Here is a 25,951-nt window from a genome sequence, read left to right as displayed (position 1 = left end):
AAGAAAAGATCAACTAGATGAGCAAAAAGCAGGGATATACCCTTATGAAAACTATTTAGTATGAAAAGACCCGCAACAAAAGTTGCTCTAAATACTGACAAAAATAAAGTAGGGAGGGTCACAAGGGCATATTTAACGACCAGGGTAACTCAGGCCCTAATTATCACTAGCAAAATAGTACCTTCAACTTGTGGTAAGCAGGCAACCTTACCATTTAAAAATATTAATGTTCAAAGTCACCAAGGCTCCAAGAGTGTTCACAAAGTTCCCAGCCGTAGTAGCAGTGCATCAGCACCAACAACGCCATACATGTCTTTCCATACTTGGACCACTAGCTGATCAAGAGCTGGAGCAAACAACAGTGCCTATCACACGTGCCACACACCCTTACAAAGCATTACTGCTTAGACGTTCTAGCACATCAACAGGTTTCAGTCGGGCAAGCTGTTATACTATCACTTTAAAAAATGTGCATCATCATCTACTAGCCATCGCTTTGAAGAGGAACTTTTTCAATCAGTGTAGAGCATGTTTTCTGAAACAACACATTATATAAATGAAAAATGTTAGCTACCCTGCAGCCATCTGTACATAGCATCTAATGCTGTGGATTCTCATGCAGCCACCCTCTCCCCCAGAAGCCAGCACTAGTCACAGGTGTTTCTATGTTTGTTTTCACTTTTTCTGCTATGTACCTCTCACACTGTATTCGACACTGCTCTCCACTTACACCCCTAGCCTGCTGAGTAGAAACAAATCTGAGGTGGAGCCAGTGTATAGGTACATTGTGGAGCAAGGGTGGAGTCACAACAGCTCTTGTGACTCAAAGGTCTTCAAAGGGAAACAATTTGAAAATATCTGGCCCCAACAACAGGTTGTAGTAGTATACAGAGTATCTGAATACAGCAATACACACCTCAAACTGATGGTTACATGGTAAGTAACGTTTTCCTCAAGGTGCATACATGATTTCCACTCAAATGTCGCTAAACTCTCCCTTTTTCCCCTGATATGTTAGTGCTGTGCACATTAATGTCTCTTGAACAAATTGAAAAGGGATGTTTTACAGCAAAGACATTCGGCCATCTGCCTACAGCTCTGGTTGTCAGCATAAGGACTGAAAGCAGAATGCAGACAACACACCTAGGAGGTATAACCTGATCCCGCCTAGCTAAGACAGATCTCTCATTTTCAGTATATTGATTTTGAAGCAACACATTTGGGTTTTCCTTTGTTGCCCATGTCATGCCAGTTCAAACTTTATACTTGTCATCTAAGTGAAGTTGTGGGATAAATTGAGGGTTGGGATTTATGGACAAGTGCATGTAATAGTGACCGCATTTTACTGTCATAGCGTTGATACCTTTCTTATTTCTACTGACACAGTGCCCTGCACAACTGGTAGTACTCTCAGCCACTATTTTACTGCTGCTCCCTCAAACCTTTGGCTCTGCATGATCCTGTTGCACTGCTCACCAATACTTCTTACAAGCATCTCTCAAAGGAACCACTGCCTGGCACCACTTCTCAACACTAAATTTAAGCACCTCTTCCTTTTTTAGAGTGCTTTCTCTCTGGCAGTTCTTACTCTTGTTACTTTAACTGTTGCCTTGCTCTCTAGTATAGCTGTCCAGAACGGCCCCTGAACCCTTTCCCACAAGGGATTATGTTCCTTTACTTTTCTCTTTCAGGTGCTTTGCGTGCAGACAAAGTTGCTTCTGCAGCTGCTACAAAGAAACTCGAAGCCCGGGCTGCTCATCTGGAGTCCATGGTCACACAGCTTACACACAAGGTATAAAGAGAAAGACATTGTAACGGCTCGAACAAAAGTCAAGCTTCCAGGTATTTAGATGTAGCATTCACAAGCAGAGAGATTCACAACTCTAGATAGACAAGGTCCTCACTCTCCAGGTTTGCAAAGGCGTCCATGAATCTGGCAATCACTCAAGGGGAAATCACTCAACGTGCAAGATACTTTTTATAAGCCCTCCATGTTTTGGATTATTCTCTGGATTTTTAAAATCTTGCAGCAAGGAGTTATTCCAAACTCAAGGTCATTCAGGCATGTGGTATTCAGTTTTCCATGATCCCCATTGTTACTTGATGGTATTCACAAGCCCCTCAAATGACTTCCTTTATATGATACCCTCCCATCTCTATAAGAGGTGCCATAAGGCGCACTCGCCACCGTCCCTCGCAACCAAAGATCAACCACCGTTGGGAGATCCTTCTCCCACCTCACCGCCAAGACCTGGAACACCCCCCACTGAGCCTACGACAGACCCAAGACCTGTTGACCATCAGAAGGCTACTCAAGACCTGGCTGTTTGACCAGTAGCGCCACCCCACCAGCGTCTTGAGACCCTCGCGGGTATGTAGTGCGCTCTACAAATGACAAATGATGATGAATGATTACAGGGTCCTTGCTTTCCTGCAAATTACAAGTCTAATTGCTCACCAAGATGACTACTGACAGACTCTCTGAGGAAATTCTGTCTCCTTGATGCCTTCTCCAGTTGGTTAGATCAAAGAACCTAATACCTGAGAGCTCGAAAGGAGGCTTGGACAGCTCCTGAGGGTTGGATTCTATCATATTTTGGGAGAAGGTCCGAACATGGTGTTGTGTAAATTATTTACCATAGGGGTTTAATTATTATCACTCTGTAACAGCAAAGATCTGACCTTTTCGGGGGATCCAGTAGCCAGACTGCAACCTCATATACCATCCTTTTCATATATTTCAGATTTGCACACATTACCAAGATGTTGGAAATAGGAGACAACTTTGAACTGTATCAGATGTCTTAGCAGTGTTTTTTATAAGAATCCTATAAGCTATGGGAAGTTTCATTCTAAAAAAAGTTGTACTTTCAGATATTGTTATATGGCCGTTAGGGTTATTCTCGACATTGCTAAGTTAAGATGAGCTCTGCTGCCATGATGCTTCTTTTGCGCACGTTACTACATGACTTTATTTTGCAGGACTCTGTGCCTTTCACATGAGAACTGTCTGCTTTCAGCGTTCTCTGCTTATTCCTGGAGTTTAGTCTGAACACGATGTGCAAGGTCGATAAACATGGCCCTTGTTATTCTGTTCAGGTCAGTTCCTGGCACCTAGACAAAACATGCTAAACACAGCGGCACTACTGGAAACTCGTGCTTTGATATTGCATGTTGTTCACATACACTTAGAGGGAGACCTTTCCTTGGAGAAGAGCTATGTTGTTCCTATGATCTAAACCTTCCATCTAGGCTCTAAGGTATGAGGTCTGCTGACAAAGCCTGGAGATCTTCCTTTATATAATAAACTTCACCTTACCAAGGGGAGAGTGGTTAGGCCTTATAGTCCTTATTCCACTGTCTGTATATGATGACATCCCCCTTTATATTCTATGGTATTGTAACAATGCTAACTGTTTTAGGTTTATGCATTTTGCTGCTGGTAGTGGCTCGTATACTGCATTATAGAGCACAATAATTAAAATTAACATTTTGAACTAAACAGTGACTCTGACAATCCTTATTGTGGACAGGTACGAGTGAGTGAGAGAAAGGGTATGTCTTGCTACCACGATTCCTGAGAGAGTCAGGAGTGTTGTGTTCTGGGTCGTCTATTCACTTGTAGCTTTGTGATTATGTAGAAGAATGAATGGGACACTATAGCTAGTCGGTTTGGGGATTTTGGGTACTAAGGTGGTAGGAAGGTACAACCCTAGTACACGAGGTCCTGTTTTCCTGCGCATAGTTCAGTGTATTTGCAGAATCCCCGCAACAATATGACACAGCTAACTGCTGTCATATTCTCATAAATATTTGAAAGTTTTGACATTGGTTAGTATAGCCAGTAAGACTAATGTTAATTCTCCTTCATTAAGCTACTCATGCCCCCTTTTCTTTGTGGTACTGTCAATGGTGCATACCGCTGAACTCTCCTGGTGATTCATTTTGCTCACTGTCTCTCTGATGCTCATGTCTTCCTTCAGCTGCGCCAGAAGCAGGTGGATGTCGACCAGCTCCGGTATGAGTTGACTCATCACACTCAGCACAGTGCTTTGGAGCTATCTACTGCTCAGCAGCGGGTGGCTGAGCTCGAGCTGCAGCTGACTGAGGCCAGGAAGGAGGCGGAGGAATACTTCAAGGGTAACCTGCAGCAGAACTTGGAAGCTGTGGCACTTGGGAACGAGGTAGGTGGAGTAGGATTAGGAAGACCAAGACATCACATGCTGAGAAAACTTAAACTTATTTCATTTTACTTCATATTGGTGACATTATGCTTCACTGATTTCAACTGCTCATTTCAGGTTGTACTTCCTCACCATGGACCGTCTGCCCTAAGTGAGGAGTCTACTTGGTTACAAATGTCTGTCATTGTATTCTGAGTTGCTCCCATTCATGTCCACAATCTCGGAAGCAGTCATACTTTTGTCAGCGCTAAGAGATTGTACTTGCACAGGATTCCTCCTTAAATATTTTTGGCTGGAGCCATACTTGTAATTGGACTTGCCACTGTTCTGCTTATGCAACGTTTTTCAGCTCATGTCGCTCTAATTGTCTTTCACATTTTAGTGTTACTTTTTGGATGTTTCTTTTCAAGCGATCTGTACTAACCCACTGTGCAAAACATGTCATTTAATAAGACTAATATTTTGTTGTCCTTTCCAATTCCAATTTATCATTATACATTTTCCCTAAATACATTATTTTATTTCACTCGATAAAAAAGTGCATATTTTAAGGTAACTCTGACCCAAGTGCCAATTGTGGTTAAATATATTTGCTGGAATGTTTCAAAATGCTTGCAAATGTGGTTTGATTCTAGACTGCTTCCGTCTCTAGGCATCTTCCTGCAGAGTATTTTTACTCAAAATGGAGTTGTACTTGCTAGAATAGATGGTATGCTAAAATTTAAATTAAGACTTTGGAATAGAAAGAATGTTTAGCAGCTTTTACTGTTGTGTTGGATATCTGGAATGTAACCTTCATGGGTCCCCAATCCCTGGGAATCCCCTAGGAGGTTACACAGCTTCCTGAGCACATGCTTTTTTTCAGTCTTCTGTCAGATGCTTGGTAGTTGTGGAACTTGGTATTTCCCGCCACTTTTTCCGCTCTTTTCGGATCAGGGAGCTATATTGGTTTATTTTACTGCCAAGGTTAGGATTCCAAACCTTAATTATGAGTCATCTTTCACGGTAAGTAAGAGGAAGAATTGCACGTTAGACTGGTCCTTGTAAATGTGACTCAGAATCGTTACCCACTCCCAGGTGATATTGACTGGCGGGATTTGTTAGCACTGGGGATATATCTGAACACATAAGATATGAGGTCAAGGCACCCTAGACCTGCGCTGTTATATTATATATTGTTCTAGGTAATATGAGCAGACAATGGTAGTGCAAGAGCTGGGAGCCTGACCGTCCTAGCTCCCTTCATATTTTGGACAACCAACATAGATACAAGATTGAAGAAAGCTCAGCACACACCCATATATTTAGAATGTCGTAATTTCCAAATCAAAAACAATGTCATTCATAGTCACGACGAATAAACTCCCAAAGGAAAAATCAATTTGCTGGAGACTTCTGTTATGAAAAACTTTCTTCTTCCTTTATTTTATTTTGATAGATGATATTTCATTCAGTTATTTAAAAACATAATACAAAATCATAGCCGACGCGGCGCGTTTCATCTCCACGTGTTTTTCTTCAAGGCTTATTTGTGGTCTTTTATTCATACTCTTAATTCAATCATACTTCAAGGAGCGCCCAAAGTTTAAATCACATGTTCTTATCACTGAATAAATCGTGTTTGTTAAGAAACAAAGGGAATGTCCTCCCGAGGTGATGTAGTGTAGCCTCAATTGTTATTTTTAGAACGAAGCGTTCGGTACGATGTCCGAGTCCGTTGAAGTGAGTCATCTTTCACGGTAAGTAAGAGGAAGAATTGCACGTTAGACTAGTCCTTGTAAATGTGACTCAGAATCGGTTACCCACTCCTAGGTGATATTGACTGGCGGGATTTGTTAGCACGGGGGATATATCTGTAGCATGAGGCCATGGGCATATGAATGTTTTGAGGATCTCAGCGTTTCCCAATTTATAATGGGTTTTCCTAACTGAATGTGCTTCTGGAGCATCTCATTACTGAACCCTTTCTGTGATGTAAGGCAAACAAATAGATCAACGGATTCCTGAGAAACTATTTGTCTGGTAACCCTTCTGAAGGTCAAGCCACTGCCCCAAAATGATTTCTTACCATTTATAGGCTTGAAAGATGCTTATTTCAACATTCTGATTCAAATGACACTGTCTGCCACCGTACACTAGTGCAGCGACTCAGCAACGTCGGAATCCAGGAGAAGGCACTGGAATGGATCATCTCCTTCCTCGCCGGAAGGACACAGAGAGTCCGCCTCCCCCGTTCAGATCTGAAGCCACCGAAGTCATCTGCGGCGTTCCTCAAGGGTCCTCGCTCAGTCCAACCCTCTTCAACGTCTACATGAGCCCCCTCGCAGACATCACACGCCAGCACAACCTCAACATCATCTCCTACGCCGACGACACCCAGCTGATCCTCTCCCTCACCAACGACCCGGCCACCGCCAGAGCCAACCTTCACGAAGGGATGAAAGAGGTAGCCGAATGGATGAAGAACAGTCGCCTGAAACTGAACTCGGACAAGACGGAAGTCCTCATCCTGGGATCCTCACCCTCTGCCTGGGATGACACCTGGTGGCCCCCCGCCCTAGGCAGCGCACCCCAACCAACAGACCACGCACGCAACCTGGGCTTCATCCTGGACTCCTCCCTCTCCATGACCAGACAAGTCAACGCCATCTCCTCGTCGTGCTTCAACATCCTGCGCATGCTACGTAAGATCTTCCGGTGAATCCCCACCGAGACCAGGAAGACGGTCACCCAGGCCCTCGTCACCAGCCGCCTGGACTATGGCAACTCCCTCTACGCCGGAACCACCGCCAAACTCCAGAAGAGACTCCAGCGGATCCAGAACGCCTCAGCACGACTCATCCTGGACATCCCCCGTCGCAGCCACATCTCCGGACACCTGAGAGACCTGCACTGGCTCCCGGTCAACAAGAGAATCACCTTCCGTCTCCTCACCCACACACACAAAGCCCTACACAACCAAGGCCCAGGATACCTCAACAGCCGCCTCAACTTCTACGCTCCCAAACGCCAGCTTCGATCGACCGGTCACGCCCTCGCCACCGTCCCCCGCATCCGAGGAGCCACCACAGGGGGACGGTCCTTCTCCTACCTCACCGCCAAGACATGGAACTCCCTCCCGACCCACCTCCGCCTGACCCAGGACCACCTCGCCTTCAGGAAACAACTCAAGACCTGGCTGTTCGAGCAGTAGCGGACCCCCCCTCCCCTAGCGCTTTGAGACCCTCTGGGTGAGTAGTGTGCTATATAAATGCCCTGATTGATTGATTGATTGATTGATTGATTGATTGATTGATTGATTGATTGCCTGGTGGCCAGCAGGGGCAGGGGAATGTCCCAAGCCGGTGCCTAAAGTCAGAAATCTAGGGATGATCTTTGATAGTCAGCTTAAGTTTTCTGCGCAGGTTAATAGTATTACATCTTCCTGTTATTTTGTCATAAAAAAGCTGAGAAAAATCTTCCAGTTTATTGGCCAGGCTTTGCAAAAGACAGTGGTAGTGGGCCTGCTGCTGTCTAAATTAGATTATTACAATGTGCTGCTTCTGGGAATAGATAAAGCCCAGAATAATGAGCTACAGTCCCTGCAAAATGCGGCGGCCAGGCTGCTGTTAAATATTCCCAGTGGTTGTTCCACGTCTAAGGGTATCGGAGCTCTCCATTGGCTCCCCATTCAGCAAAGGGTGGAGTTCAAGGCCTTATGCACGGTTAATAAAGTGATTTATGGAGGCCAAGGACATGCAGAGGCCATTCAGGCCCTACATTCCAGGTAGGACGTTAAGATTGAGCAACGCCTGCCTTTTGCAGCAAGATAAAATCAGAAGAGTCAGATGGGGGGGGGGGGGGGAAGGCATTCTCCCATTGTGCTGTGAAGCTATGGAATAAGTTACCATCTACCACACGTCTGCAGCCCAATCATCGAATTTTCAGGAAGATTATAAAAACTTTTCTATTCCTGCAGGCATAGTCTGACATTTGTGTGACACCCTCGTGCTTACATTAGCGCCAAGATGCCATGGCATTTGTCCGCTTTATAAATGTTTATCCTTTCCTATCCTACAGCATTGGATGTGTTGGCATTTTAGTACCGTAAAGACAAGCAAATATGCTTTATGCTGTTTCTGGAGATGTCTTTTTGAGAAGATCATTGTGATGCAACGATAGTGTAAACGTTATCTACATATAAATGGTGACCTTTGTTAAAAAGTTCTCTACCAAGTTCCCACACAGTTTTCTCAGACACTCCAAAAGTGGATGGACAATCAGGAGGGTTAATCCTGGATTCCTTACCGGGGTACACCCTGAAATTAGAGATATATCCAGTCCTACTGTCACACAGCATATACAGCTTAATTCCATAGCGTGCCCTTTCTGTGATGTAAGGCAAACAAATAGATCAACGGATTCCTGAGAAACTATTTGTCTGGTAACCCTTCTGAAGGTCAAGCCACTGCCCCAAAATGATTTCTTACCATTTATAGGCTTGAAAGATGCTTATTTCAACATTCTGATTCAAATGATGCACAGAAGAATTATTCAGATTTGTAGTTAATGGCCATAATTTTCAGCTAAATGTATGTTCACGGAAGCAGATTGCTACAAATACAGCCACCTGGTTTACCCATGGATAAGAGCACTATTGCAACAGATAATTGAAATGTCTGTGCTTACAGCAGGTCACACTCTCAACGGCATTTTTTGTAATAATGACGACATAACCGTGACCAATGTGATGGCCCTCCCATTGTCGGATCATAGAGCAGTATTTTTTTAAGCTAAAATCTCCGGGCAGGGGCGCGCTGTGCAGAATGGGGCAGCGAAAATAAAAATCAGATGTTGGAACAAAATCCTACTGGAGGATTTAGACGGAGCACCGGGACAGCCGCAAGTTGGGCAGGTCTGTCAAATGACAGTGCAGTAGGAGCTTTTAATCAATGGCTTCAGGTAGCAGCCAATATTGTGGCCCCAGAGAAAATGTTGACGGCTAAGAGGCTTAAGCCCTTAGCACCATGGTATAATACAGAGCTGAAAGGGCTGAAAGCCAGCTGTAGGAGAGCTGAACGTTCCTGGAGGCAAGACTATAGCAAGGCTAGTAAAATGATTTGCAATCTAGCCCTTACACAGTATAAAGAGGCTATTGTGAAGGCAAAACAGGTGTTCTATACTCAGAAGATCTAGAATGCTAGCAGCTCCACTAAAGAGCTGTTTAAAGTGATTACCTTGCTATCCAAACCCGAGCAAGAGAAGAGATTCTAGCCTGATCAGGAGATGTGTAAGAGCCTGGCTACAAATTTCCAAAATAAAGTGTACCTTATCTATGACGACCTCCTGAAAAGTCGCATAGCTATGGAGGGGGAGCCACCTAAGGAGGTAGAAACAGTTCAGGCCAATTTAGTCAGCTTTCCTGTCACTACAAATGAGGTGATCCTGAACGTACTAGGCTCGATAAAGTCAGGCTCGCCTATTGACCCGTGTCCCCAAGCAATCAAGCACTTAGGGGCCATTAAAATTGTTGGTCAACTAACCCCTCTAATCAATCAGGTACTGGAGTCTGGGAAGTATCCCACTGTCTGGAAGAAAGCGATCATTAGACCTATTCTGAAGAAATCCACTTTGGATCCTTCGGATTTGAGGAATTATCGCCCAATAGCAGGGCTTCCTATGGCAGCAAAGGGGCTGGAGAAAGTGCTGAATAAGACTCTTACAGAGTACCTGGATTCCAATGACTTGCTAGACCCTACCCAACATGGTTTCAGATCCCATCATTCCACAGAAACTGCTCTTACAGTGGCAACTGAGGAGATTCGGAAGACTGTCGACAAGCAAATATGCTTTATGCTGTTTCTGGAGATGTCTTTTTGAGAAGATCATTGTGCTGCAACGATAGTGTAAACGTTATCTACATATAAATGGTGACCTTTGTTAAAAAGTTCTCTACCAAGTTCCCACACAGTTTTCTCAGACACTCCAAAAGTGGATGGACAATCAGGAGGGTTAATCCTGGATTCCTTACCGGGGTACACCCTGAAATTAGAGATATATCCAGTCCTACTGTCACACAGCATATACAGCTTAATTCCATAGCGTGCCCGGTATAGTTTGTAGCTGAAACCGGAGGCAAGATGGCGGCCGCTAAGTCGGCGGTGTGATTTGCTGGTCCCTCCACTCCCGGTCAAAAAAGGAAAGAAAAAAAAGAAGTCACCCTGTGCCAAAAAACGTATGATTCGCATGAATGCTCCTGAGGCTCTCTACTGTTGAACATTAAACTACCGAAGGAATTTTGCCGCGAGCCGAGTTGAGTGAGTGCGTTCTTTCTGGTGCCGGTGCTGTCGTTTCAGTATCGGCGTTTCGAGTACCCGCCTCCCGATGGTGCATCTGTTACTGCTATTCTCCGGAACGCTATGTGGGTCGTTTCAGGCTTGGCATTTCTTCTTCCTTCGGCGTAGATCTTCACGGGGCGCTACTTCAGGCAGATGGTGTAATATGCCTCCAAAGCCTCCAAATCCTCTGAAACCACCCGTTACTAGGAGTGTAAAAACGGAGACCCTGGTGATGGCTGAGGGTGTTATGGATTCAGAAGCTGCTGGCTCCGTGCAGGACACTCAGATAGCTGGTGAGTCAGTTACAATGCAGCAGTCATTGAGCCATAAAAGAGGTGGTGAGCGTGTTAATAAAAATAATATGTTATCTCAAACTGTACCAGCTCTGTTTGAGAAGCAGTCAATTAAAAATGCGCGGATTCAGCGTGCTGAAACTGTAATTGTAGCCTCTGAGGCAGACACGGCCTCAGTAATTAATGGTAATAGCACTGTGATCACCACAATCCAGGAGGAATTCTCTCAAGAGGCTTTGATTAATCCACCTGAAACATCTGAAGTAGTGCAAACGCCTTAGCCCGAACCTGAGTCCGAAATTGCAGTAAATGGCATTATGGGAACTGTAGTCTCCGGAGTACTTTCTTGTGTAACTAATGAAAGTTTGGGTGGAATGTCTATCACATCAGGAGCGATCTCTGTGACAGAGGCAATTAAACTCCCTGGTCAAGATTTTACTGACGCACAAGAAATTACTGATACATTTTTTTCAATGTCGGATCATACGTCAGATCAAAGCACTGATAGAGACTGGGCTGATTATCCAGGTGATAGCAGCTTGGATGAGGAATCAAGGTTTAGTGGGATTTCTCCAGGGTCAGCTATCACGGTCAAGAAACACAGAGCTAGAAAATCACAGGGTGTGAGGAATAAATCCAGTGATTCTAGTGATACTTTATTCGAGACAGCGTGTCAGCCCATCTCTTTAGGAGAGCATGCACAACGTGAGGAGTCCGATCAGGAAGTGACATTAACTATGATCTATCAGACGATGATCTCACATAGACCTGAGACAAAGACAGAGATTGCTCATACTCAAGCTACCTGTCGTAAGGTACAGAACACTGTTAGGCGTATTACGAAAATTTGTACTGACATTTCTACTATTTCTGTGGAGAAGTGTGGCTCAATGGTTAGAGTGGCAGACCCTGATGCAGAGGTCTAGCCCGGGACCAGGGTTCAATTCCCCGCCTCGGCGGGTCTTGGGCTCAAAATTCCACGGACCTGATAATTCTCACCTCGGTGCCTATTCCAATCATGGAGTCCCACTCTGCAACTCTGGGCAATAGCTTGCTTAATCTCCACAACGGCCCCCACAACGCTAAGGATGCCTGGTCTCCAACTTGGGGGTGCCCAGGAGTGGACGCCTCACAGGGAAAGCCAGGATGGGTTCCACAGCGGTATTCATACAAGCACCTTGAGACCCTTGCGGTTGAGCAGTGCGCTATACAAGTATCAATTTACATTTACAATTTTACATTACATTTTTACAAGGGTCTCTGAGGCCGAGACAAGAATATCTACTCTTGAGGATGAAGTTGCTGCACAGAAATTAGAACTCTCTTCTGTAAAAGCGCAACGGGATGACATCAGTCTTAAGCTCACAGAGCTAGAAAATCAATCTCAGAGAAACAATCTGCGGGTCTTGGGGATCCCGGAAAATCTAGGGGTATCTGATATACGGAATTTTATCTGTGAACTGTTCTTCGAGGCTTTCCCAGAACTTACATCATGGGACTAGGCTGTAGTAATCGAGCAAGCGCATCGTTTCCCATTCTCAATCAATAAAGTTAGGCAAAGAGAAGGTGATCATCCAAGAGCAATATTGGTTGGATTCAACAATTTTTTGGCCAGGGAAGCTGTCTTTGGTCTGGCAAGACCAGACAAGAAGCGAACTGCCAAGGGGTGTAATTTTTTTGTCAGGCCAGATTTTTGCCAGGCAACTGTATCTAAACTGTGGCATCTTAGGCAGCTGATAGCTGGATTTCAGGAAAAGGGTGCTGTAGTATATCTGCAAAATCTGGCTAAACTAAAAGTTATTGTGAAGGGTAAAAAAAAAGATTTTTCTCTGAAATTGCATCAAAAGAATACCTAACCACATTATGAAAAAAATGATGAATTCAAAAGATGATTTTTTTCCTGTATCTCTGTTTCATACGTAATTATCAGTAATACCAGTTCGTTAGTGATGGCTAGGTTAAGACGGTTCACTGTCGTAGATATCCTTTTTTTTCTGACCTTGGAAAGGAGGGGGGAGGGGTACTCTGTGTTCCCAGGGACTGATAGTCCTTGTGCCTCATATGGTGGGTTGGGGAGGGAGGAGGGGAAGGAGTGGGGGTGGGGAGCTGGCGAAGAGGGGGTTGTGGTGGGGGGTGGTGGTGGGGAGGGTGTAATTCAGCAACAGTTGTTATTGAGCATGGGCTCACTGGGGCTTGCTTTAATTTGTTTTGGAATTCAAATTTTTCCACTTGATACGGTATGAAAATGAAAAAGAAAGTCACAAGGCTGTTCTTGTATATTTTTGATTTACAAAATGGATAGGAAAGTGAAGATTGCACTCTGAATGTCAACGGCCTTATCGATGCAAAAAAAGAAAAGGAATTTTGGCTAAAATGATACAATTGTTGCAAATAGACATTCTTTGTTTACAGGAAACACATGTCGCCTGGGAAAAAGGGACTGGTTAAAAAATCTGGGGCTAGATTTCCAAACAAACAAGGATTAAGAGGGAAGTTGATATTTTTATGCGGCGAGGTTTAGAGGTATGTTTAGAGGTATGTCTCAAAACTTCTGCAGATAAATGGAGGCGATGGGGATTGGTAGAGCTTCATATATCTCAAAATAAGTTTACGATCTGCACAACATACGGTCCAAATTTAGACGATTCTGAGCAGTTGAACTTTTTAAATCTAGAGCTTGCTTTATGGAGCGAACCTATTATTCTTTGCGGAGATTTAAATATTCACATTGAAGCCGGGTGTGATATTAGGCAAAGCAAGGAATATTTGGGGTATAAACCTCAAATTTATACAGCTCTTCGTAACTTAGTGTTGGATAATGGGCTCATGGGTGTTTGGCATACCTTATGCCCTGAGAATCCTGGATACAGTTTTTTTTTCTGCCCCCCATCGGAAACTTGTTTGTCTTGATTAGTTTTTTGTTTCCCAATATTTCATTGATAAAATAGAGGTCGACATTCTCCCCAAACTGTTGTCAGACCATAACCCACTGTTATTAGATATTCGACTATCTTCTGTTATAGAAGGTTCTAAAATGAAATGGACGTTTCAAAGGAACTTATTATTCGAGGATGATTATTTTCAGTATATGACTAAAATTATCCAAGAGTTCTTTCAGACTAATAACAATACTGCTTCTGTTCCAATTGTCTGGGATACATTTAAATCTATAATCAGGGGGGGAAACTCTTAATTATTCGAATTTCCAGCAAAAAAACAAACAAAATAAGTTTAAAAAAGATTGTGATACTGTTTTGAACACAGATATAAAACTAGCGGAAAATATTAAATCCAGTCGACATATTGAAGAAGCCCAACTAGATCTGTCTATCAAACGCAGCATAGTCTACTCCCATATAGCGGACCAGGTTGCGTGTTAGTTTAGACAATATAAGACAGAAAGTTACGAATTAAGTGAACAAACGGGTAAAATATTAGCCCAGAGATTACGGCAAAAGGCAGCATTCAATGAGATTTTAAAAATCCGAGATGTAAATGGGATTATCAGGACTTCTAAAAGGGAGATACTTGAAGCATTTAGTGAGTTTTATCAGTCTTTATACCATCAACCTGACAATGTTGTGGATATAGGAATAAAGACCTTACAATATTTGGAAAGTATAGATAATGGTGAATTATCAGAAGAGCAGAAAAGTACATTGTCTGATTGATCCTATTACATGGGAGGAAATTGAGGTAGCAATTCTGGACCTTGCCGCTGGGAAGGCAATGGGACCAGCCAAAGTGCCCTCAGAATTGTATTGTGTATTTCGGAGCGTTCTTAAGTCCGAAATCCTTACAGTATTCCAGCAAGCTTTTTTAGGTAATCCGCCCGACACATGGTCGTTAGTCACCATAGTTATTTTTAAAAAGAAAGGGAAGGCCGTTGATGAGTTAGGGTCATACAGACCAATTTCTCTTATTACTGCTGATAGCAAGATTTTTTCCAAAATTCTCGCAAATAGACTGAATGATTTTATGCCGACTCTTGTCTCAGTGAAACAACATGGATTTATCTCGAAGCGAGATACTACAGACCATGTTAAGAAAATGATAGCACTTCTGGATTGGGTGCAGGCCACGGAATCCCAGGTTCCGGTGGCCCTGTTGGATGCTGAAAAAGCGTTCGACAGGGCCGCCTGGGGGTTCTTGTGGTATGTAATGGTCTGGATGAGATTTCCTAAGGAATACATCGAGGCAATAAAAGCACTCTATCTTCACCGGAAGGCCGCTATTCGGTTAACAGACACATTACCTGAGAATTTTATGATAACAAGGGGGACAAGATAAGGCTGTCCTTGCTCCCCCTTGTTGTTTGCTCTGTATATAGAACCTTACCTTAATAAATTGGAAAAGGAAGTTGATATTATCCCGGTTTCTATGCAACAAAACGAATTTAAAGTATTCACGTACGCTGATGATGTCGCTATTACCACCTCGGACATCAGGCGGGCTCTACCCAAAATAATTGATTTAGCTAATGAATTTGGAGGTCTTTCAGGATATAAGCTAAACATCACAAAAACGCAGTTAATCCATTCAGAAAAGGGCCGGCCTAATGATATAGGGCCTGATTCACAGAATGAACTTAAGACTAAATCCTAAACGTACTACTATTTGGTATTCACAGAATGCACTTAGTACTTTCGGGATTCACAAAGTGAACTTACTACTTTCGGGATTCACAGAATGAACGTACTACTTTCGGTATTCACAGAATAGATTTAAGACTACTAACTTTATGTTCGCACTCGGGTCGGAAATTCCGGCCCGGAGGCGGAGTTTCCGACTTGGGGGCCAGAGGCGGAGCTTACGGGCCAGAGGCGGAGCTTGCGGCTTGGAGGTGGAGCTTCCGGCTCGGAGGTGGGTATTTAGCCATGGCTGAAATCTCCACCTCTGGGCCGTAAGCTCTGCCTCTAAGCCATAAGCTCCGCCTCTGGCCCGGAAGCCCCGCCTCCGGGCCGTAAGCTCCGCCCCCAAGCCGGAAACTCCGCCTCTGGGCCAGAATTTCCGGCCCGAGTGCGGACGTAAAGTTAGTAGTCTTAAATCTATTCTGTGAATACCGAAAGTAGTAAGTTCATTCTGTGAATCCCGAAAGTAGTAAGTTCCCTCTGTGAATCCCGAAAGTAGTAAATGCATTCTGGGAATACCAAATAGTAGTAAGTTTAGGATTTAGTCTTATGTTCATTCTGTGAATCGGGCCCACCGTCTTTGCTCCAGAGGCACTCTATCTTGGGATTATAATATCTCCCAAAGTGGATGATATAGTGCGTCTTAATATAGAGCCGGTGTTAAAATCTGCAAATAGAACTTTGGAAAGGCTGAATAATTAAAATTTTTCACTTTATGGCCGTACTAATATATTAAAAATGATGATCTTTCCTAAATTTTTGTATTTATTCCGCACTGTACCTCTTCTGTTTTCATCTTTTTATTTTTCTAAAATTGATAGAATATCGTCCAGGTTTCTCTGGGGAAACCATCGATCCAGAAGGGCCCTGATCTGGTGTACGCTCTCAAGAATGAAGGGCGGCTGGGGGATTTCCAATTTTCGGTTATACTATTGGGCTATCTTACTTAAATATATGGGCATACTAATTTTTCCAGACATTAGATTGGAAGAGTCGGTTACCCCATAGATTTACGAAATGTTATTAGGGGAGGAAGCTCATCAATGCTTAGTAAAGATACTAGAGCCTAGTTATTATAAAAAGACTAAATTTAAAATTATGATAATGGCTTCGGTAATCTGGAAGCAGATTAAAAAGGAAATTCTTCGATGTGGTGATTTAAATTACTACTCTCCGGTTCTGAATAACCGTATGCTACCTGAGATTTTTAAAGATCAAATCATGAGTAGATGGCATTCAGCTGGGATTTGGTCACTAGTAGATCTTTACCAAGGTAGTCAGGCTGCTTCTTTTTCATTTTTACAACAGGAATATAATTTACCTAGAAATGATTTCTTTAAATATCTTCAAGTACGAAGCTTCCTGGAATCTAAGGGTCTCCTTGATAATTCATCAATGACTAAAATTAACATTCTGGAAACTAGTAGAAGGGTAAAAAAAATTGGTATAGTATATCAAATGATGATAAATCAAATTGAAGATGATTTGTGTTTGGTTGAAAGCAAATGGCAGAGGAAACTTGAATTAGATAATTTTGATGTATCCAGAGCAATTTAATTATCAATTAGAATGCTATTTAATGGCTTGCTACAAAGCCAACACTTCATGGCTATTTTTGATTTATATTATTCTCCCGCTCAGTTGGCAAAATGGAAAGTTAGAAACGGTGATAAGTGTAAGCGATGTGATTACGTAGCTGCTGATTCCATACATATGTTTTTTAACTGCCCGAAATGTTCTCAATTCATTAAGGATGTTGAATTTTTCTTAAATAATAGTCTGGGGATTGATATACGATTGACTGCAGAAATGATTATTCTTGGCCTCCAAACGAATCAAATTGGAAAAAGGTCAGCATCTGAAGAAGGATTTTTATTTATTTGTATGTCAATTTACCATTTCTGTATCACTTCTCGTTGGCTAGATTCTGAGCCACCAGTATTTAATCATTGGCAATCAAAATTACTTTCTATATACCAATTAGAGATGGCGATTTATAGATTCAAAGGACAAAAAAAGAAAATATTCGGGCAAAATATATGGGCTTTTATTTCAAAATGGATTTGACTCTGTTCTGTCTTTTTGCTCTTCCTAATATTGCCACTATCTGGCATCATTTATGTTACTGCACACTCTAATTGGATATGTTGATGTATAGATTCTCTTTACTTTTGCTCTCTTTTTTGTATCTTGTTCAATATACAACTTATTGCTGAAATGAAATCAATAAAAAAAAATCCTTAGCGTGCCCTCTTACTAGGAATGTAATTGTTTAAAAATCAATCGTCCCTTGAATATGACCAAAGACTCATCCACTGCTATTTCTTTCCCTGGAGAATAGATCTCAGAAAATTGATCTACAAAGTGATCAATGACAGGCCGAGTCTTAAAAAGACAGTCACACTCAGGGTGATCTTGTGGCAATGCTAAACTATTATCGACAAAATGCAGTATCCGAAGCAGAAGCAAATACCTATTACGACTCATGACTGCCGGAAATATAGCCGTTGCCATCAAGGGACGAGTAGACCAATATGAAGACATTGATGGCTTCCTTAGCAAGCCCATCAAAAAAGTTAAATCCAAGAACTTCTTCAACTCTTCCAGATTTGTGGGAGTCCACCGGATAGCTCTAGAGTGGGGCCTAAGGCTGACACTGTTGTCCCTCAAAAACTGTTTGGCATACAAATTAGTCTTCTCAACAATCTCTGCCAAAAATACATCGTCCATAAACAACTGAAAAAATACTTTATCGGCAAAAGTTTTTCTGTAGTCACTCTATACCCTGGAACACCAGTAAAGTCTGGCAATGCCGGCTGCACCATGCCTGGGCAACCCAGAGGTCATCACTTCCAACTGGAAGCCTTGCAGCCCCAGGCTGCATCCCAGATGCCTCTTTGCACATAAATGTCCTCCTCTAAAAGAGGCACTTCATCCGCACTAAGAGTAGCTTTATCCGCACTGAGAGTAGCTTCATCATTTGATTATTCCATGTGGAGAGAAAACTCACTGCCTGAATCTTCCCCTCCCTCCTCTGCCTCAGATACAGTCAGGGAGAAATAAAGCATTACAATTGCAATTCAAGAAATAAAACAATTAACATTATAACATGCTATGTCACTACCCAAATAGTCAATCTGCCAGATGGGCCTTCAAATAGGGTTGAGAAAAATGGGGGGTCTTGCCCAAGGAATCGGGTGAGGTTGTCTGCCAGGCTGATCTGTCCTTCAGGTGGGACAGAAAACAGCAGACAGCAATGTGCTCCCATTGCGGAATAAATAAATCCCTGGCGCCTAGTATGTTTTTCTGCCTCCTCCCTGCCGCCTAGGGCAGAAAGGCAAAAAAAAGGGGCAGATCTGTCCCCAGGAGGGGCAGAAAAGGCATTAAGTACATTTTACCCCCTTGGAAGCAACCATGTTGCTTCCATTACACACAAAACAAAATCCTGGTGGGGCTTTCTGCCCCACCCTGGGGGCCTAAAGGCCAAACATTAGGGCAGATCTTGGCCCCTCTGCCTCCAGGGGGGCAGAATACACATATAAAAAAGATGCCCCTTGGAAGCGACCCTTTTAATTTTAAAATAAGTCCCTGGTGTCTAGTGGGATTTTCTACCCTCTCCCCCTCCGGGCAGAAAGGCTAAAAAACGGGCCGGTATGCCCCCCCCCCCCCAGGGGCAGAATACTCATATAAAAAACAAAATGCTCTCCCCCCCTCCCTCCCTGGAAGCGATCCTTGCCCAAGGGGTCGCTTCCATTTACAATTTAAAGAACTTCCTGGTGTCTAGCTGAATATTCTGCCCCCCCCCCCCCCTGGGGACAGCAAGGCCAAATAAATGGGCCGATCTGCCCCCGGGGGAGCAGAATACACAAAATAAATATGCCCCCTGGAAGCAACCCTTGCCCAAGGGGTCGCTTCCATTTTATTTTTTAAAATATCCCTGGCACTAGTGGGCTTCTCTGCCCCCCCCCCTGGAGCCAGAAATGCAAAAAAACGCAAGCGATCTGTCCCCAGGGGGGCAGCAAAGTGTGCCCCCTAAGGAAGCGACCCTTGCCCAAGGGGTCGCTTCCTTTAAATAAATAAAGAATTCCCTGGTGTCTAGTGGGGTATTCTGCCTCCATCCCCCCGGGGGCAGAAAGGCCAAATAAACAGGCCGATCTGCACCCGGGGAAGGGGGGGAGAATACACGTTAAACAAAATATGCCCCCTGGAAGCGACCCTTGCCCAATGGGTCATTTCCCTTTTAATTTTTTTAATATCCCTAGCTCTAGTTGGCTTTTCTGCCCCCCCCTGGGGCCAGTAACGCCATTAGACCCAGGCGATCTGTCCGCAGGAGGCAGAAAAGTCTTTAAAATAATTGGCCCCTTGAGGAAGCGACCCTTGCCCAAGGGGTCACTTCCTTTACAAACAAAACACAATCCTGGTGTCTAGTGGGGGCATTCCTGCTGCACGATCGCAATCACATTTTCACTTCCAAATTCTCGTTTCAATGAGATTTGGGCACTAATTGCACTTACTTACCAACTCAAAAGCCACCTCCTCCTAAATTATGAGCAAATCCAATCCAATTTACTATATTTAATATTTTAGCTGAGGTCACAACTGTTTCCGCATGCTAACATGCTGCTCCCCATGTAGAAAAGCAATCGGCTTTGGTTTTTGGAAGAGAGAGCAGGTTTCCTGCTCTCTCTTCCAAAAACCAAAGCAGTTTGCTATGGTAGGGCGGGAGCCACGAGGCTCCCGCCCTACCATAGCAAACTACATTGTCCCGGGGGTGGGCACCCCGATACACTGCAGGAGCCGGCCCTGGGGGGTGGCGGTCCCAAGGGCCACCACAAGGCTCCAAGAGGGGGGCCACGTGGTCCCCTCCCAACATTTAAAAGCCCCGGGGGTTGGTGGTCCCCGGGGCTGGGGGTCTGTCACGGACCCCCCAATTTAAACATTTAGTACCCCGGGGAGGTGGCGGTCCCCGGGGCATGTGGGGGGCTTGGGCCCTCCCCACACAGGTTCAAAAAAAAAAAAAGAAGCCCCGGGTGGCGGTCCCCGGGGCTGCGGGGGGCCGTGAGCCCCCGCATACGTAATGTAAAAGCCCCGGGGGTGGCGGTCCCTGGGGCTGGGGGCCCCTCCGGCCCCCCATGTTTATAAAAAGAAAGAAGCTCCAGAGGGTGGCGGTCCCCGGGGCAGCGGGGGAGCCGTGAGCCCCCTCATACTATTGTTAAAGCCCCGGGGGTGGCGGCCACTCTGGGCCCGCCATTATAAATAATTACATTGCCCCTGGGATATGGCCCCCGGGGCTAATTAACAATAAAGCGGGCTTCGTTTTTTTTTCTTTTTCATAGGGTAAAACATTTTTTTGGGCCTTGGGGGTCCTTGTGGGACCCCCTAAGCAGGCCTCACGTGAGCAAGAGGTAGGCTTACCTCGAAACGCGTAGGGGCTGTTTTTCTGCCAATAAACCTGAGCACTGAAAATTGAATTTGGGCTTCGAATCTGGTGTTTGAAGATATGAACATTACTCCAGGAACTGAACATTTCTAAGGTTTGGCGACCCTGTCGAGCGCCCGCTGTAAAAGCGGCAGAAGCGCGCCATCTTTGTGTTTTTATATATATATATATATATATATATATATATATCTATATATATATATATATATATATATTACCTACTGGCGGTCGCCAGTAGGTATATATAGTTAGGACCTAGTTACCCTAGCAAATCCCCAACATTCTATTGGGAATAACTTTGGCGCAGATTGAGGAATCTGCATGTAATTTTCCTTAAAATTGCTTCGCTCCGCTCCTTCCCTGAAAGTTTCGCAGGGATTCGTCAATCGGGGGCCGAGAAAAAAGGGGGGTCCCAAAACGTGTTTTCCCCATGTTAATTTCCATAGGGACCTTTAGACACGGCTACAGCCCAAACGGCTGAATGGAATTACACCAAACTTGGCAAAATGCTAGGACCTGGTATGCAGATGTGCCTTTGCTATGTTTGGTGAAAATCCCTCCAGTAGTTCTTGAGAAAATTGAATTTGAAATGTTTCAAATGGCATTTTCTATGGGACCTTTAGACACGGCTACAGCCCGAACGGATGAACGGAATTACACCAAACTTGGCAAAATGGTAGGCACAGGTATGCAGTAGTGCCTTTTCTATATTTGGTGAAAATCCCTGCAGTAGTTGTTGAGAAAATTGAATTTGAGCAAATTATATATCTATATGCGCTCAACATTCTATTGGGAATAACTTTGGCGCCGATTGAGAAATCTGTGTGTAATTTTCCTGAATTTTGGCCAGCTCCGCTCCGCTCCTTCCCTGAAAGGTTTGGGGGGATTCGTCAAGCGGGGGCCAAAAGGGGGGTCCCAAAACGGGTTTTTCCCATGTTAATTTCCATAGGGACCTTTAGACACGGCTACAGCCTGAACGGCTGGATGGAATTACACCAAACTTGACAAAATGGTAGGGCCTGGTATGCAGATGTGCCTTTGCTATGTTTGGTGAAAATCCCTCCAGTAGTTCTTGAGAAAATTGAATTTGACATTTTTCAAATGGCATTTTCTATGGGACCTTTAGACATGGCTACAGCCTGAACGGCTGAACGAAATTACACCAAACTTGGCAAAATGGTAGGGTCAGGTATGCAGTAGTGCCTATTCTATATTTGGTAAATATCCCTCCAGTAGTTGTTGAGAAAATTGAATTTGAGCAAATTATATGTCTGTACGCGTACCCTTACGTGCGCGAGCGAGTTTCTGATTGGCTGGCAGTCGACTGTCAACATTCCAAACTGACAAAACCAGGAAGTGTTGGCCACCATCTTGTTTTTCAGGAGAACTGAGGCACAAGAGAGCCCAAAACAAGAGTGGAAAACACGAAAAGGGGGCAGGGTAGAGACCACACAACCCTCAAGCCCTTCTCAGGGGGTCCCAAAAGGACCCCCAATGGCAAAAAAAAAATTAAAAATTCGAAAAAATCACGGGGTACGCGCACCGTACGCGTACGGTACGCGTACCGTGCGTGTACCCCGCGATAAAAAAAAGGGCTAGGGGGTCAGGGGGTCTCAACCCTGCCCCCTTTTCGCGTTTTCCACTCTTGGTTTGTGCTCTCTTGTGCCTCACTTCTCCTGAGAAACAAGATGGCTGCTCAGGTAGTCCCAGAAGGATAATAACATATATAAACGTTATCCGCTAATAGAATTAGCATTTACAAAACCTTTGAAATTTATTGAAAAAAAATATAGGTTTCACGCCTGATATTGTTAGGAATTAGCATTTAAAAAACCTTGCAAATTCACTGAAAAAACCATAGGTTTCAAGCCTTATATAGTTAGGAATTAGCATTTAAAAAACCTTGCAAATTCACTTAAAAAACCATAGGTTTCAGGCCTTATATAGTTAGGAATTAGCATTTAAAAAACCATTGAAATTGCTCCTATATAGTTAGTTGTACTAACTATATTTCGCACACCCGCAATCCACTGCTGATGATGTCACATATTACTTCATTCATGACATGGTCAGTGACATCACTGATGACATCTCAAATGACATCACTGATGACATCACTGATGACATCTCATTTGACATCACTGATCACATCACTGATGATATCATTCATGTGATAATACAATGCACCTCCTCACACTCTAATATAACCTTTGATACACCCAGTGTTAAATACAGACTACCATTCTTGAAACCATTGACACACCAATACCAGTTACTACATACGCACTCACTGATTCCTAGGTCTACACACACATTCACTCATTCACCCAGAGAATCATTCATACATACAGTCACTCATCAATACAGCACTATCATATGCACTCATACACCTATACAGACACTCACACACTACCACTCATCCATGGAGTTACTCACACACCTAGTCAGTCATGCAAAGAATCAATCACACTTCCATTTCCTCAACTATACAGTTATACACACAACACCTTACTTATTCAAACATATACTAACACATACTTACTCTCTTATACAATCACTGATACAAGTACACAATGATCCATACAGCCACTCGCACATTCACTGGCTCTCATGTATAGTCATTTATATATGCCAACTCTCACATGCACTGTGTTTTACATGTGTACTTACTTGGACATGTAGCACTGAGATATCCATTCACTGACCAACACACCCATGCACACAGTCAATCACCCATATAGCTGTTTTCCCATGCACTCTTGAACTCATACACCTAGTGAATCAACTGCTCACACATCTATGCACAGAGTCACACACCTCCCAGCCACCCACACACACACACTCAGTCTCCCATTCAAATACTTGGGCAACCAATCAATAACCCATATAGCTACTGATCAACACATGCAGCAGCTTACACAACAACAGACATACTGATGCATACATTCAGACAGTTTAGTCACTAACCCCTGCATTTAGTAAGACACATTTAATCACTCACTCATACAGTCAGTCACGCACCTACTAAATCCTTCATCCAGACACTTATACATCCACTCATTCTTCAATATGTAAAACATATTTAAACTTTACAGAAACACACAGTCACTGGATGATGTCATCAGTGATGTCATCAGTGATGTCAAATGAGATGTCATCAGTGATGTCATTTGAGATGTCATCAGTGATGTCATCAGTGATGTCATCAGTGATGTCACTGACCATGTCATGAATGATATAATATGTGCCATCATCAGCAGCGGATTGCGGGTGCGCGAAATATCGTTAGTACAACTAACTATATAGGAGCAATTTCAATGGTTTTTTAAATGCTAATTCCTAACTATACAAAGGCCTAAAACCTATGGTTTTTTAAGTAAATATATATATATAGAGATATATAGATATATAGATATATATAGATATATATATATCTATATATATATATATATATATATATATTTTTATATATATATAGATATTCCTTCCTTTCCTCTCACTTTCTCTCTCCTCCCAGCGGAAGTCATGGCACGACAGCAGGTCAGGTCAGTTTACTTATTTCTTTATATTTTCAAAAACACCATGTGCAAAAAACACAAGATAGGACGCCCTACGCGTTTCGGCTGCAATTAGCCTTCAACTGGACCTTAGAGTCCCAAATGTCTAGTGAATTTATGTAAAGTGCTCAGTGATAGTACCCTTCTTTGTGTTCATTAAAAGCTAGACTGATAACCTCATTTTACAAACTACGGCTCAATTCAGTCGCCATTTTGTTCGTCTTAATTTCTTGTAAAGTACTCTTAAAATGCAGCGAGCGAAGAGATGATGTACTTCTTCATTTTTTACACAACCGATTACTCAATTTCTGTATATTATACAAGTAAGTTCATAAATTAATACATTAATAAATAATGCATTTAGGTAGGGCCTACTAGAATTAGCAACTCATAAATTGTATGAACATTCCAATGTAAAGTACTTTTCTTTTCAAACAATTATAACATGACTTACTGTACATTTTCTACCTATTTACAGCCCTATTATTTATAATTATTTACAATTTTTTAATTTTCTAATCCTTGTGTTTTAGTTGGACATCTATGTGGGGAGTTCATGCTTACTAAGATCAATTAGTTATACTGAATTTTAGGATGATTATTTTATCATTTACAAGTCCTTAAGCTTTAGTTAGTCCAAAGGTCTCTGATATTCATCTTGTTACGGACCTCCTTATGAAGTACCTGGTCCACATACCACTTCTTGTGATTGATCCCATGTATAATTCCTTTGAGTCATTATTGCATAGGGTTTTAATATCAGAATTATGTACAAGGGGTATATCTCCACTTTTCAAGTTTCTCCAATCTAATCTTAGTTTCCATGAGGATCTCTGCTCCACATGTGTATTCATCTACAGATTTTCAGATTTCCAGGGAGGACGGGAATTCTATTTCTAAACTATACACAGCTGTATACAAAAGAATCCTTACTTTCTGATTATTGATGTAATATTTTTTAATGTTATCTGTTAATTTCTTGGTTTTTAACCTTTTTGATGGTTTAATAATTCTGAATTCTTGAGTGGAAACTGTTCTGGTTCATTGATACAGTTCATTTAGGATCAATTCATATTTACAGATTTACAAGTTTCCAAATGTACAAATGTACGTACAGTTCAGCATCCAGGTTATGTCCGTGTGGGTATTCTGTACCCATACCCAAAATCATCCTAGACTCCATCTTCCGAAGTTTTAATGTACAATTGCCTCCTCTTTCTGATGCTTTTATGATTCTGATCCCAGAATATATCAATTTGCTACAATCGTTTTGATGGAATTCATGAAAGTGTTTAGCCATTGGATAATTTGGGTCCTTGTTCTTGATTGCACGGAGATGTTGAAGAATCCGTCATTTTAATTTGTTAATTGTACTCCCTATGTAGTTCTTTCCACAGGGGCATGTCAACTTGTAGATCACAAATTTGGATTTGCATGTGATGTGGTCTTTAATTTTCTCAGTTTTCCCATTCTGTAATTTGCATTCTGTAATATTAGAACCCTGTTCACAAGCTTTACACTTGGAGCAT

General features: G+C 42.9%; 1 protein-coding gene across 1 annotated transcript in view; it reads left to right on the top strand.

The window, feature by feature from the left end:
* CCDC57 (coiled-coil domain containing 57) overlaps positions 1 to 25,951 on the top strand; it is an 817,765-nt gene that overhangs the window by 557,921 nt on the left and 233,893 nt on the right. The window contains exons 13-14 of the mRNA XM_086931199.1: positions 1,692 to 1,792; positions 3,984 to 4,184. Coding sequence (XP_086787325.1) covers positions 1,692 to 1,792; positions 3,984 to 4,184 — 302 coding nt within the window. The remainder of the gene's footprint in view (positions 1 to 1,691; positions 1,793 to 3,983; positions 4,185 to 25,951) is intronic.

Source organism: Lissotriton vulgaris, chromosome 7 (assembly GCF_964263255.1).
Source record: "Lissotriton vulgaris chromosome 7, aLisVul1.2, whole genome shotgun sequence".
Taxonomy (NCBI): Eukaryota; Metazoa; Chordata; class Amphibia; order Caudata; family Salamandridae; genus Lissotriton; species Lissotriton vulgaris.
The sequence above is the reverse complement of the archived record's forward strand: the minus strand, read 5'-3'. Positions and strand labels throughout refer to the sequence as shown.